The sequence below is a fragment of the Coffea arabica genome, chromosome 3c (assembly GCF_036785885.1).
Source record: "Coffea arabica cultivar ET-39 chromosome 3c, Coffea Arabica ET-39 HiFi, whole genome shotgun sequence".
Taxonomy (NCBI): domain Eukaryota; kingdom Viridiplantae; phylum Streptophyta; class Magnoliopsida; order Gentianales; family Rubiaceae; genus Coffea; species Coffea arabica.
In genome coordinates, this window is record NC_092314.1 from 12,420,983 (window position 1) to 12,434,744 (window position 13,762).

Consider the following 13,762-nt stretch of genomic DNA (forward strand, 5'->3'; position numbering starts at 1 on the left):
TCACATAAAACGTGAGGCACATTACCCTCAATTAAAAAAAAAATATGGCACATTGTATCGAATCCAGTTTATTTATTTCACCTGTCTCCATTTTTATAGATTTCTTAGTGCTCACCGCTCGGCGGTCACATGGACAATGTTGGGAACCACCACCGTCATAAAAGGGGCGGTGGTTACTAACATTTGATTCCGTTCACATACAACATAAGGCACATCGTATCGAATTCACTGTATTTATTTGACTTTTAGCAATTGCACTTTGCATATTACTAGTGGGTAACTTGTCTCTCGTGTGTTCCTCTTCTTCTCTCTAATTATCATTCTCAATTTCTTCAAAGGGAGATTATGGCGGAATCGGATGAAGTCAAACAGCCGACGGCGCCGGTGAGCATGACCACTCGACCTCCTTCCTTCATCTTCTAGCCACCTTCTTGATATAATTTTCTCTGTGCTGGTAAACTCTTTCTAGCTTATTGGCACCGTATAGGCTTGTCAAGATTTCGTGAAAATTGCAAAAGAATACATCTAATCTTTTTTCTTTCCCTTGCTATGTGCGTGGATGTCTTGTCAGTTGTCACCATAGAGAGCAGATTTTGTGAGAAAGGAAAAGATTAATGAAAAAAGTTGAATTTTTCTCAAGTTTGAAACTATGGATAGGAAAGAATTGAACAGAAAAGGAAGGACGTTTGGTCCCTTCCAAGTTAGAAAAACTTTCTGCCTAAAATCGGGCTAGAAATGTGAGAAAGTAGAGTTGGTTAATTAAGTGAATTATTACATATACTACTTTTATCTTTAAAAAGATTATAATATAATCATAACGGATCTATTTCATGTGTCATTCTTTATTCCACTTTTTATTATATTACTATTTTTCCTTCACAAAAATCATATTTTGGTTTTTTTTAAGATCTATTAATTATTGAATGAATAATATACAAAATTTAACAAAACAACCTAGTCGAATACTCATGCTCATGTAAATTTAAGATTTAAGGGCCTCTATGTAAAACAAAATCTTTTCTTTTCACTTTTCTCCACTTCCAAACAAAGTAAAATTACTTCATTCCCTTTCTCCCCCAAAACTCCCAAATAACATGTGGAAAGATATTCCAATCTTTTCTTTTCTAGCTTAAGGCTTCAGTCCTTTTCTTTTCTTTCCTAAACTCACAAACTAGGCAAGCTATTGGCCATATGCATGTCCTTTTATTTATTTATTTTAAACTTCTTTCCCCTGCAAATCATATCCAAATCCTTGACATGCTAATTCTGTGAATCGAATTCGTTAAGGTTGAGGGACGAGGCGAGAAAAAGGAGCTCAAGTATCTTGATTTCGTCCAAGTAGGAGCAATCTACATGATCGTTTCCTTCTCATCACTCTACAACTATGCGAAAGAAAGCTCCGGGCGTTAAAATTGTGGAAGCAACTGTCAGAACAGCCATTGGACCTGTCTACCGCAAGTTCTGCGACATCTCCTTGGAGCTTCTCCAGTTCGCAGATCGCAAGGTTTTTCTTTTTTCTTGTTTGGTTATCTTCTTCCTCAAAAGTCAGTAGTTACATGAATCGCGACGGCTTTCCTTTTCCTGAATCCTTCATTCATTCCCCCCGTAGCCATCTAATAATTCACGTGATCATCAGCTCACCCTTGACTCTCGTGATTTGCAGGTCGACGAATCGATTAACGAGTTAGACCGTCATGTACCCCCGGTGCTGAAGCAATTCTCACATCAGCTGCTCTCGGCGCCTCAGAAGGCCCCTGAGGTGGCTAGAGGGGTGGCCTCCGAGTTGCAGCGGGCCGGCTTGGTGGACGGCTCTAAAAGCATCGCCCAAACGCTTTATAACACGTACGAGCCTACAGCCAAGGAATTTTATCTCAAGTACGAGCCCCTAGCTGAGCAGTATGCGGTGTCGGCTTGGCGCTCGCTGAACCAGCTCCCCCTGTTCCCTCAAGTGGCTCAAATGATTGTCCCCACGGCTGCTTATTGGTGCAAGAAATACAATGAAACCGTGGCTTACAGGGCGGCGCAGAGGGGTTACGGCTACACGGTGTGGCAGAACCTGCCCGTGGTGCCGATTGAGAGAATTGGCAAAGTGTTTCAGAGTGTGCCCACCGTTTCAAGTGATGCCGAAACCTTTACCGTGTCAACGTCAACCTAAATCGATTTGTTGTTGCCTGTTGCCCGTTGCCTGTTGGTGGTTAACGATTACTTGCTCATTTATTTTTTACTACTATAACTCTCGTATTGTGGTGTCTGTCTTTCATTGTGGAAGGGAAGGGTTGTCTCCCACAGTCTTTGAGGAAATATCTTTTGCATAATTTTATGCTAAATGTATGGGAGTATCCGTTAATGTAATCGTTTGTTTAATTTCGTTTGCATAATCTTGTGCTTGCGGGTATAAGCCAAAATCTTCATCTTATCATGTACTGGTAATTAGTGTTCATGTTTTCTTGTGCTTTGGAAAGATATTAGAGTATCATATTACTGTCAATGTTTGGCTAGTTACAACATCGAGACATGCTAATATTTGCCTTGGGTTCTCATCGACTTCGCGTATTACTATTAAATTGTCCAAGGAACATATAATCTTCTACAGTATTTCTTTAGTTTGTTTATCAGTTCACTTCCCAGTAGAAGCAAGTACCAGAAGCTTTTTTTTTTTTTTTTTTGTCACTCAGTGACTTGTCTACCCTATAAGAGGGTTCAACTGGGCCTATTGAAGAACCGACAGAAACTAAACCATTATCGAACGACATGACGGGTGCGTGCACACATGTGGATTTAATTTGTTGGAGAACCGATGGGAATTAAGCTATCATCACACTATTATTGGAGAACCGACAACTATTATCGGCCCACACGGGTGCGTGCACTCGTATGGATTTAAACCACTTAAAGTAGTAAGCTACATAAGGTGACAAGTGGTGGAAGACAATGTTTAAACTCTTAATCTCCCAATCCACCAACTCTTAAAGACTATGGTGGTGGCCAACAGTCATTTTGGTTATTGGTTAAGTACTAGTAATTTTAAGTTTGCAATTTTGAATAATGTGATTAATTAGCTGTATTTTTATACATGAGGTAATATATACTTTAAAAATAACGTATTGTTATTTGCACTCCCACTATTCTATTTTCATTTTGATGAGATCATATTACCCCTAAATTTCTCATAGACAAGAAAAGAAATTAGGGTAGGGGTTATACGGTCTCATCAAATTGAAAATGGAATAGTGAGAGTGCAAATAACATATTTAGATTGTAAATAACATCACCCTAAAAATAATAATAATTATATTGATCAAATAATAATAATAATAATATAATAAATGGGTTCATTAATAACATCCAATAGCTTTGACGTTTAAGGAATAAAAGCAGAATCCACCGTCAACTAATGTTTTCTTTTTTGACAAATCAGGAGCAACTCATCTAACATATGAAATGATGTTTTTTTTGTCTCTCACATGTTAGTTTTGTATTTTTTTAAGGTCACTTATAGATGAAATGATCATTTTTCATCTTATATATGAAAAAAGCACCGTTTTAGTCCCTCTACTCATTTCTCCTACTGTTCTTATATAAAAAAATCACGTGCAGCTCATATCTCACATTCTTTTAAGTATAAAACCAGAAAATTGCAGAAGAAAAAGGCAAAAACATCTAATGATTAGCAGCAATTGACACCATATGCATGATTAGCGTGCTGGATTACTTTCCACTTTCTAAGGTGTGCGTGATTTACTACTAATTTAATTACTACGGGTTCTCCAGCAGCTTTCTTTTATAGGATCTGTCTACCAGGTCAAACGGCACTGCGTAATAACATCAAAATGTTTTCCCATCTATAAAGTAGAAATTTCAGACAGCAGTCTAAGGAAATCAATCTATATATTACATACTTAGAGTAGGAGTGAGTTTTTTGCCAAAATAAAAATCTTGCTAAAAAAAATATTTCCAATATGATTTACTTTCAAATTTTATTTCCATAATGATATTATTGTTGCCATCTAGTTATCCTGATTGTCATGTAGGATAATAAAAAAGAAAGTTCTAATCTAGTTTATAGTTTCCAATATTAACTAAAAATTTAAATTTTTTTTGTTATAGAGGCACAAGAAAATTGCATAACTTTTTAATTGATTTAATTATAACAAGGGTCACACCCCTTGCCAGAGTTGCTATTGCCACAGCCCATTCTTCTTTCCTCTTAGACTTGAATAGAGATGTTAATCCATCTAGGTTTGCACCATAATCAAATTGAAATATTCATTTATTCAACTGACAGGCAATATAGGTCACAATGGATGATTATTTCTCTCTAGTTTTTGGCATTTTGCTTGACAATTTGTGGCAATTCAATGTCTTAGCAATCAATAGTACATAACAAAGCATTTCTTTAGTGGATGTCCAATAGAAACTGTTCATCATCCAACTATAGACCGTCAACAGAAGATCTATATGGAGCATTGTCTGCAAACTCACAATAGCATCATAAGTTGTTACGAAGATCATCCAAGTATAGTTAGTCATGATAATCATCAATATAAGATTGTACAAGTAAACCAAAAAGACAGAAGGCATCATAAGTAGTTTAGCTATAAACATTAGTAAAGGGGCAGGAACAATTGTACTATAATATCTCCTTTAATAGATTTTAAACACTATAACACCTTTTGAACATATTGTATATTATTGTAATTTATTTTTACAATTTTTTTATGAGAGCTACAGTATTCGATATGTTAACACAAAAAATCGCATAGCGGAAGTAACATTGGAATCTCACAAACCAATCAATAAATCAAAAAAGGATGAAGTACTTTCCAAGACATAAAATGAAGGAGCAAATGTCCACAAACCTACTAGTCAGAAGCACAAGTGCCGGAAACAATAAGTTGGAAAAGTAAAAAGATAACAACAAAGTTTCATGCTCTCAATTGTCTAATCGCCCTTTGGGTAGAGGAAGGCAAAGTATTATGCTGGAGAGGAAATAATTTTATAACTCAAAAATCACAAGTCTCTTAATAACAAAAGTCGGACTCAAGTCTTTAAATAAACACATAAAACCATAATATTTATTTCAATACTAATATCTAAACACAAGTCTATTATATTTCCTAAACCAGTTTTGACACAAATTCTAATCTAGTTATCAAATAACAAATCAACTTCTAAAACTATTAAAAGTCTAAATAGTTTGGTTTAATTTTTTGTCAACAAGATATATATGACTTAAAACATATTAATTACATTAGAGTGATGTGACATTATTTGGATGGCACATTTTGAATTTTTGCCTAAGTAAAAACTTTTGAACCGTGAATAGAACAACCATATGTGCCCCATTTCTGTAATCATCATCCCTCCGAATATTCATACAAATCATCTGTTTAACCTTCTACGAGTGACGTTACCACAGAAGACAAAATGCAATGATTTGGAATTTATTATTAGTCTAAAAACTCAGCATCAAAGTCCTATCAAAATTCCAACATGTCTAATACTCTAATCTGGTGGGGTACTGGAGCTACCCTGTACGTCCCACCTCGTGATAGGCAGCACTGGGGCTCACAGTTCATAGGCTCGCCCTTTGAATCCTTCTCACGTTCGAATCCTTCTCAATGACTTCATATTTCTTTGTCAAGCACAATTTCTTTAGTCCCTCATTCCTTAGTTTCATGGTCAACTATTCGTTATGTTTCTCATCGTAATTATGACAACTTTGGGCGGATTTGATATGTTTCGTGTATCCAACTTGTGAATATTGGACAAAAAATTGAATGATTTCTTTAATGCATGCTAAAATTTAAGTCATCGACACAAATGGACAATCTATTTAGACACATAATTACCATAAATTGGCAGTGAGCCTCTGGTAGCAGACAAGATATTTATGGATTTCTGTAACAGGTGCTTTTGTCCCAAGGCACTCATTAAATAACGGAGGATTGAGGTGTTAATCCTTGAAAAGGTTTGGTAGCCAGTTAATTGGATCTCCAAGTGATACCTTTTTTTTTTTTTTTTAAATAGTAGGGTTAAATAGAGAATATATATAAAAATGAAAGCGGAAAATAAATCTAATGCATAATAACATTTTAAAAAAATGTGTGTTAACCAGTGTCTTAAAGGCACAAATTTTTATAAAAAGATATTCCTAAAAGAGTACTTACATCAAATTGATGAGTTAAAGTGATTGAATGTTGGGGAATTTTAAATATGAGTGTGCCCGCGCTTGCATGGTAAATTATATAGGAAATTTTTTCTTTTTTTTCCCTCTAGTTAAACTGTCAAACTTTTGTTCATTGAAAAAAAAAAAAAAGAAAGTTTTTGTGTCTGGAAATGTTTACAAATGAAGTTTCTATTCAAAGAAGAAAGCATTTAATACAATTATGAAGGCAAAGAAGGGAGGATTAAACGATTTGTGACTCACTTCGTCCTGAAAGAAGTTCCCCTTCTTGCTTCATAGTTACTACTACGAGAAAGGCAATTTGGAGTTTTTGTTAGGAAAGACACTCTACCTAACGCTAATAATTGATTCGCCATATTATGGGACCACTTATTGATGAACAACAAAAGAATTTAAAACCCTACATCAGAATCAATCAAAAAGAATAGGCAGGTTTAGGCGAAACTTGTTCTTTTCAAGCAATTTAAGATAAAACTTTCCCCACAACATGACGACTTTTTTTTTTTTTTAATTGCCACCTAAAGGATATGATAGATGACCATTACTAACTACTTCAATAAACCAAGATCAAGGTACCCTTTGGCCTTAAAAGATCCTGTAAATGCCTGAGCAGAATAGTTCTTAGCAATTATCATAAACTGTAGATTCTCTTTCACTTGTCAATCTTAAACTTCAATAATCCAAGCAAAGCAAGCTACAGGATAACGATCCTTTTCATGTGTTCTCTAACACAGAACTACCTTCCTGTCATAGACTTCACTAAGAAAAACTTAGATCCAAGTTCTAGTTTTTGGCCATCTACAAGGCAAGCTGTTGTACGTGCGCTGGAAGACTATGGCTGTTTTATAGCCCTTTATGATGAAGTCACTTTGGAACTTAATGAAGCTATTTTCCGTGCATCTGAGGAGTTGTTTGATCTCCCAACCGAAATCAAAGTCCTAAACACTTCTAATACACCTTCACACGGCTATGTTGGACAAGAGCCTATTATTCCTCTCTATGAAGGTTTAGGCATTGAAAATGCCACTACTCTTGATGGAGTTGAAAAGTTCACCAATCTATTGTGGCCCAACGGAAATCATAGTTTCAGGTATACGAAATTATTTGATTCTTCATTGTTGTTTCGATTTGCATTTGTTGCGTAAAACTATAATACTCGTTGTTTCATTTTTGAACAGTGAAACTGCATTCTCGTACTCGAAGATTGTGGCTGAGTTAGATCAAATGGTGATGAGAATGGTGTCGGAGGCTTATGGTATAGAGAAGAATTATGAAAGTCTCCTTGGGTCGATGTCCTACCTTCTTAGGTTAATCAAGTATCGAAGACCTCATGAAAATGAAAAGAATTTGGGAATTGTCCCTCACACAGACAAAAGCTTCATGTCCATTCTTCAACAAGATCAAGTAAAAGGTCTTGAGATCAAAACTAAGGATGGCGAGTGGATGGTTATTGATCCATCTCCGTTCTCTTTCATCGTCATGGCTGGTGATGTATGCATGGTAAGTTGCACGCCCCACAGAGCTTCATCTTCGGTCCATATTCCTTCAATTTTTTTTAAGCGGCAATACCCCGTACACAAGAAGTTGTTGGCCAGCTTTTATTAATAATCAAATGTTATTACAGAGAGGGAGACATATATTGAAACCTCCAAAGATACACAAGATGAAACTAAATAATTCTACACGAAGGGTAAGCCATTTTATTTAGGCGGAATCCCCTTTTACAAGTTTAGGCAAATCAGAAAAGCTAGTGAAAATTGAGTTTCTTGTACTACTACAAGCATAATTAGCAAGCAAATCTGCAGGCTTGTTCACTTCTCTATAGGGAAAAAAAAAGAAAAACAAAAAGTGGTATCTCTTATATTGACTAATCTGATTCACATGTTTATTTGTCACACTCACAATCTTATTACAAGTTGTATGAAGTTGTCAGATAAATTGAGATTATCCAAATATGTGTAATCCTTTGACCGTTTTTAAGTTGCGTACAACCCATAGATATATACAAAGAATCATTTAGCGTTTGGAAAAGTTTCTTGAACAATCTGAAAATTATACACGAAAAATTTATGTAGGAAATTGAAATTTTGATAAAATGAAACTAATTAAGTCTGAAAGCTGAATAGGTTGAGGGATAATGCTACGAAAATACTAACAAGACGAGCAGGCTAATTATTGGAATATCATGTGCTACCACAATTATCGCATTATCAATACCATGACTCTAATCATTGTAGCTTTTATGTTTGAGGGATATTTCATTATCAATTCTATGACTCTAATCATTGAAGTATTTATGTTTGAGTTAATTAATCTCTAGAGTTCTTTTTGTGATGTGGATGGCCTAGGCATGGACTAATGGCAGGATTGAACCTCCACACCATCGGGTTGTAATGACCGAAAATGCAGAAAGGTATTCACTCGGCCTATTTACATTCATCAGAGACTTGATTGTTCAAGTACCGGAAGAACTAGTTGATGATGAGCATCCGCTGCAGTTTAAGCCATTCGATCACTACAAGTATATTGACTACTACTACACTGATGAGGGCAAGCGATCAAAATGTCCCATAAGAGACTACTGTGGTGTTTGAGTTGTCAGCCCTATGCCTAAGTTGATGAAAATCTGATAGTACTGAGCATTAAGGAATGAACTTAAGGGCGAAGAGGAAGGCTATGTGCTGGCAAATTAGATGAAGAAGAAATAAAGATTTGGAAAATGAATAACTCTTCGATTTAAGAGTTTGTGTTATATGCAGAGTCAACCTATTAAATGTACGTTTAATATCTAAAATAATGAAAAAATCAGTCCCTTAAATACATGTATCATAGCCAGTCATGTTTGGGCTCTATCTTTCTTCTTGCAGAAGTGAAATATGAAGGCTGAACTTGTTCCATGATCTCCACTTCGCAAATCCAATATACTTTTGCCATTTGCCAGCTGAATACCATACCAGTTGTTCTGTTAATTTCAGGTTCGACCCAATACTGATTTTAACATCTTCATAAACTTTTACCTGCATGCGATAAGTCATTAATTAATCGAGCAATTTATGTAGCCAAAAGTAATTTCTCAAACCTGGATCAAAGGATCCAAGGCGTAGAGTCTAGTGATTAAGTGCATTGAGGTCATGTCTCTGGCTCAGGAAACTGGCAAAGCAAAATTATCCTGCCAAAACAATTTCATATAAAATGACAACTCTCTCTCTCTCTCTCTCTCTCTCTCTCTCTCTCTATATATATATATATATATATAATATTAGAGTAAATATTTTCTACATTGATGGTGTATACACTATCATCGTTGAATTCATGACATGTGTGCAAAAATTAAAGTTTAAATTCAAATTTTGCATAGTTATTATTCATCCAACGCTGATAGTGTATACACTGTCAATGTAGGAAAGATTAATCTTATATATATATATATACTCTTTATCAACTCAATGTGTCATTGATTCTTTCTAATCCTCTATGTCATGTCATCAACGAGAAAGCTCTGCAGTGGCAGTGCGTCACCAGCCCCCAACCCTAGTAACAAACAGGTTAAGGGTAGAGATGATTGTGCGTGCGACTATTCTGGGACACTTACATCCATTTAAACAAAATATAAGTCCGTTGTTTAACAATATACATTACTCAAAATATTATGTAAGCTTAGAACACCTTTTCTCCAAGTTCATACATAGTATTAAAAACGATGTGCATATGTGATTTGAGACTTGCACATTTCAAATTTTACAATTTGACCAATCATAGCCATGAACATTTTGGAAATGATTGCTTAAATTTTTTTTTTTTCCTAAATTTTAAGCAACCGTTACTAAAAGCTAAGGAAATATAGGTTACTTAATATTTCCTTAATATTTCCATTATATGTGTATTTCATTGCAAAGCTAAACTATACAATCTTTACACTGGTCACGCAATTCCCCCCCCCCCCCCCCCCCCCCAACCCTACAATCCCAACCATCTAAAAGAAGGAAAATAAATGAGCTCCACCATGAATTTTGTCAAACTCCCAAACAACCATTAACTGTATTTCATGCAGCAGCTTCAGTAATATCCAATATCTCATACCACCGCCTCACGCGGAAGTGGAAGAAGAGGAGTGGAAGTATTTTCATAATGGTCTTCTTGCACATCATTTTCATCCTCAACCAGGAGCTCCTCAAGCTGTAAACGAGGCTACTGATTAAATAACAAATATACCAAGAATGCTGCAGAGGAATTCAAGCAAAGGACAAGAACTGACAGAGTTTTATGACGTTCTGTCATGTGGAAGAACCTAAAGGGTCCTGTGAATGTTGACCGAATTATTAATTAATGAATAAAAATTTATTGTGCAAAACCCATTATCAATTACTTATTTATTGCGCAAAACCCATTATCAATTAGTTATTTATTGTGCAAAACTACAAACACATATATTATGCTATATCTAAGACAATGAGATTAAGCAAATAATAGGACTAATTCTAACTATGGAATGGAGAAGAACATACGAGAAATTAGTGCCATGAATAATTGAAACACTAAAAGAAAATGTCTAATTAGTTTTTTTTTTCATTTTTTATTCATTAGAATTCTTAATACACATCTAATGGAATTTCAAAAAAGTTGTTATCTCATTTCATCCTAAAATTTTTCCTATTAATATTGAAACTTAAGGAACTATAATTATTAGTTACCAAAAAATTGGACACAAAAAAGTGGATTGTCAAAATTGTTGACTAGTAACAAGTTGATTCTAATCATCACGCATTTTTGAATTTTCGATAATTGTCCTACTTTGACAAAAATCAAAGGCTTTGTGCACCATATTTGTTTCGATTGAAACATTCAAGTTTTGCTATGGCTCAAACATTGGTGACCAAAATTGTATTTCTTCTAATCAAATGTCACTTTAGAGATAGAAATCATCAAGTAGTTACACCCTTCTAGCAACAAAACAAAAAAGGAAAAGAATCAAGCAGTTACATCCTCCGACTCTAAAACAAAGAAAAGTTCTGCATTAACCATTATGGGTTATCACAAAGTAGACATCACAGTTTTCTTTAATGCACCCAAAAGATAACGAAAATGAGCTGTGACATCAAACAAAAAACCTAGAAGAAAGACGCAAATATGTACAGCAGAACAGAGCATTCGTTTTTCTCTTTCTTATTTTATTTACATACAGACAGACACGGTGGGGTGCTCTGGCCAAGGCGACGGTGCAACGGCAACGCATCGGACAAACGTGACTACTGCAGTGGGCCTTTCCCACGCCTATCTTCTTCTTACCCAATTGCCATCAGCTATCATTTGACAGCTTTCTGATCTTATAAAAGATTATCTTGCAACACTCTCGTGCGTATGAAGATTTATTATTGGAAAGGTGTTAGACCAGTCGGCACCAGTCCAAGTATTTTAGGTAAGCCTGAACCTGAAGATTACATACTATATATGGATGCTACTACGTACTGAAGAATATATTCTAAAATGGTTGACGACTGATGACCAAAAGTATAAGAGAAGGAAAATTATTGCTCAGAAGACTCTCAATATGATTCCAAGATAAGATTCCAGTGCAGCTAAATGACATACCAGTGTGTTAAGGGCAATTAAGCAGAGCTCTGTCTGGTTGCTTCCGTCGGCAATTAAAGTGCACTGCAATCATATTTGAAGTGAATAAAATATAAATGTGGCAAAATGGTTATAGAGGCAAAGTGGAATAACATCAAGCTTCAATTACTTTTGGCTTTTTTTTTTTTTTAAGTCATGCTTCATTTACATTGATAGCAAAGAGAACTATTACAATAGTATTCAGAAAAATTACAATTGGATCATGTGACCTGCTTAGTGTAAACCGTTACATAATACTTGCTTGATGTTTTAGTGAGCTCACATACACACATACATATATGTATGGATTAATTTTTTCTATACCGATGATATATACATTGTAAAATTTAAATTTAAAATTTAATTTTTATGCATAAATCATGGATCTAATAATGATAATATATATACACTGTTACTATATATAAGATTTACCATATACATCCTTGTAAAAATAACCTTAATTAGTGCTAGCAGTATTCCAACACTTGCACTAAAACTGTGGGGTGAGATACTTGTACATCCCGGATAACTAATACCTAAAAGTATATAATTGGCCTCCACATCCTGGCAAAAGATCGGCACTTGGCGCTGGTCAACGGGTCCCCTGCGTCGGCTACTTGCTTGAGTGCCGCTAAGTTACTTGCACCAATGGCTGGGCGATGGGAAGGAGCACAGTTAAGGCCTTCATGTCACCCTACAGGTCCAGTTGAACCTCACCAGCAGCGAAAAAAATTTAAGGTTGTGCCATAGCACTCCTTTGATCTAGTTGGGTCTGTATACCCACTAGCTCTTACAACAGCCTCCTTAGGCTCCCCCTCTCCCTAGATTAGGATAGAATAGGTTATACAAATGTATCGTTGCTGACAAAAAAAAATGTCACCCTACAGGTCGCGGGGCGTAACAAATACGTGGATGGTGAAACTTACGTAAAATAAATAATTTATATATTAATAAAACATGAAACATCTTTGCTATATATTAATAATTTATATATTAATAAAACATTAAACATCTTTATTATACTACCAAAAAATTTTGACACATATGCAAATTTATCCGTCATAAATACATGTATTAGGTTACAATTTCTAGTAAATTATATATTGGGAGAAATATAGTTCTACACATGCATTGTTTTATTTGGTCCCTAATGTTTAGCATTGGCATAGTTTTAGCACCTAAAGTTTCAACAAAAACATATTTGGTCCCCTAATGTTCAACACATGCACAATTTTAGTCCTTGAAGTTTCAATAAAAATAAATATGGTCCCTAATTTATCTAACTTGAAGAAGATTTAGGATAACCGAAAGGTTTTCTCCAATTACCGAATTTAGGCTTGTGTGTATCAAATTCAACTTAAAAATAAAAAAGAAAAATGGGGCTAACTTTAAACAAAAAGATTATGGATTAAAAACTTGCATGCTAGCATGCCACTAGTTAATGATTCTGGAAAAAAAGATGAAAACAAGATGAAATTTGTTAAACTACAAAGTTGAAACCATTCAAAGTAGCTAACTCATCGATCCAATACTCGTTTTCACTCTCTATCACTCCTGTGCTCAAGAGAAAAAACCCTATGCCCTATTTTTTTGTATAATTTGAAAATTTCTTTTTTTTTTTTGTGTTTTCTTGATTAATTAGTTACCCATGATTCACAAATGAGTTATCCTTATTATTTAAATTAAGCCGCTACTTTGCTTTATTTTTTTTGAAATCCAATTTAACGAATTCGTGACTACATGTGACTAGATTTCATCAAAAATTGAGAAAAATCTTTCAATTGTCCTAAATCTGCATGAAATTAAAAGCATTAGGGACCATATTTGATTTTGCCGAAACTTTATGGACTAAAAGGGCATAGTCGCCAAACATTAGGGACTTATATATATTTTGCCTAATCTTTTGAGACTAAAAGTATTCAAGTGTCTTAAATTGAGGACTAAAACTGTATTTCTCGCTTATATATA

General features: G+C 34.9%; 2 protein-coding genes across 4 annotated transcripts; both read left to right on the plus strand.

Annotated features, from left to right (window-relative positions):
• The first annotated feature begins 226 nt into the window (after nucleotides 1-226).
• On the plus strand, nucleotides 227-2,378 carry LOC113736097 (stress-related protein-like). 3 transcript variants are annotated; one of them, XM_072082257.1, is made up of 3 exons: nucleotides 227-454; nucleotides 1,288-1,504; nucleotides 1,664-2,378. In XM_072082257.1, exons 2-3 carry the CDS (start codon nucleotides 1,385-1,387, stop codon nucleotides 2,153-2,155), a joined length of 612 nt encoding a protein of 203 aa, XP_071938358.1. In that variant the 5' UTR covers nucleotides 227-454; nucleotides 1,288-1,384; the 3' UTR covers nucleotides 2,156-2,378. The 3 variants fall into 3 exon arrangements, with proteins under 3 accessions (XP_071938358.1, XP_027118832.1, XP_071938359.1); XM_027263031.2 differs by having other exon boundaries at nucleotides 227-384; XM_072082258.1 differs by lacking the exon at nucleotides 227-454 and adding an exon at nucleotides 1,030-1,175.
• A 4,381-nt stretch (nucleotides 2,379-6,759) lies between these two features.
• On the plus strand, nucleotides 6,760-9,087 carry LOC113736735 (probable 2-oxoglutarate-dependent dioxygenase AOP1). The gene is made up of 3 exons (XM_072082259.1): nucleotides 6,760-7,277; nucleotides 7,366-7,687; nucleotides 8,536-9,087. Exons 1-3 carry the CDS (start codon nucleotides 6,904-6,906, stop codon nucleotides 8,779-8,781), a joined length of 942 nt encoding a protein of 313 aa, XP_071938360.1. The 5' UTR covers nucleotides 6,760-6,903; the 3' UTR covers nucleotides 8,782-9,087.
• The last annotated feature ends 4,675 nt before the right edge of the window (nucleotides 9,088-13,762 follow it).

Coding starts and splice junctions, on each gene's coding strand:
- LOC113736097 (XM_072082257.1), top strand. CDS start 1,385: ATGCGAAAGAAAGCTCCGGGCGTTAAAATTGTGGAAGCAACTGTCAGA. Junction 1,505..1,663: donor TCCAGTTCGCAGATCGCAAG/GTTTTTCTTTTT, acceptor CGTGATTTGCAG/GTCGACGAATCGATTAACGA.
- LOC113736735 (XM_072082259.1), top strand. CDS start 6,904: ATGTGTTCTCTAACACAGAACTACCTTCCTGTCATAGACTTCACTAAG. Junction 7,278..7,365: donor AACGGAAATCATAGTTTCAG/GTATACGAAATT, acceptor ATTTTTGAACAG/TGAAACTGCATTCTCGTACT. Junction 7,688..8,535: donor TGGCTGGTGATGTATGCATG/GTAAGTTGCACG, acceptor TGGATGGCCTAG/GCATGGACTAATGGCAGGAT.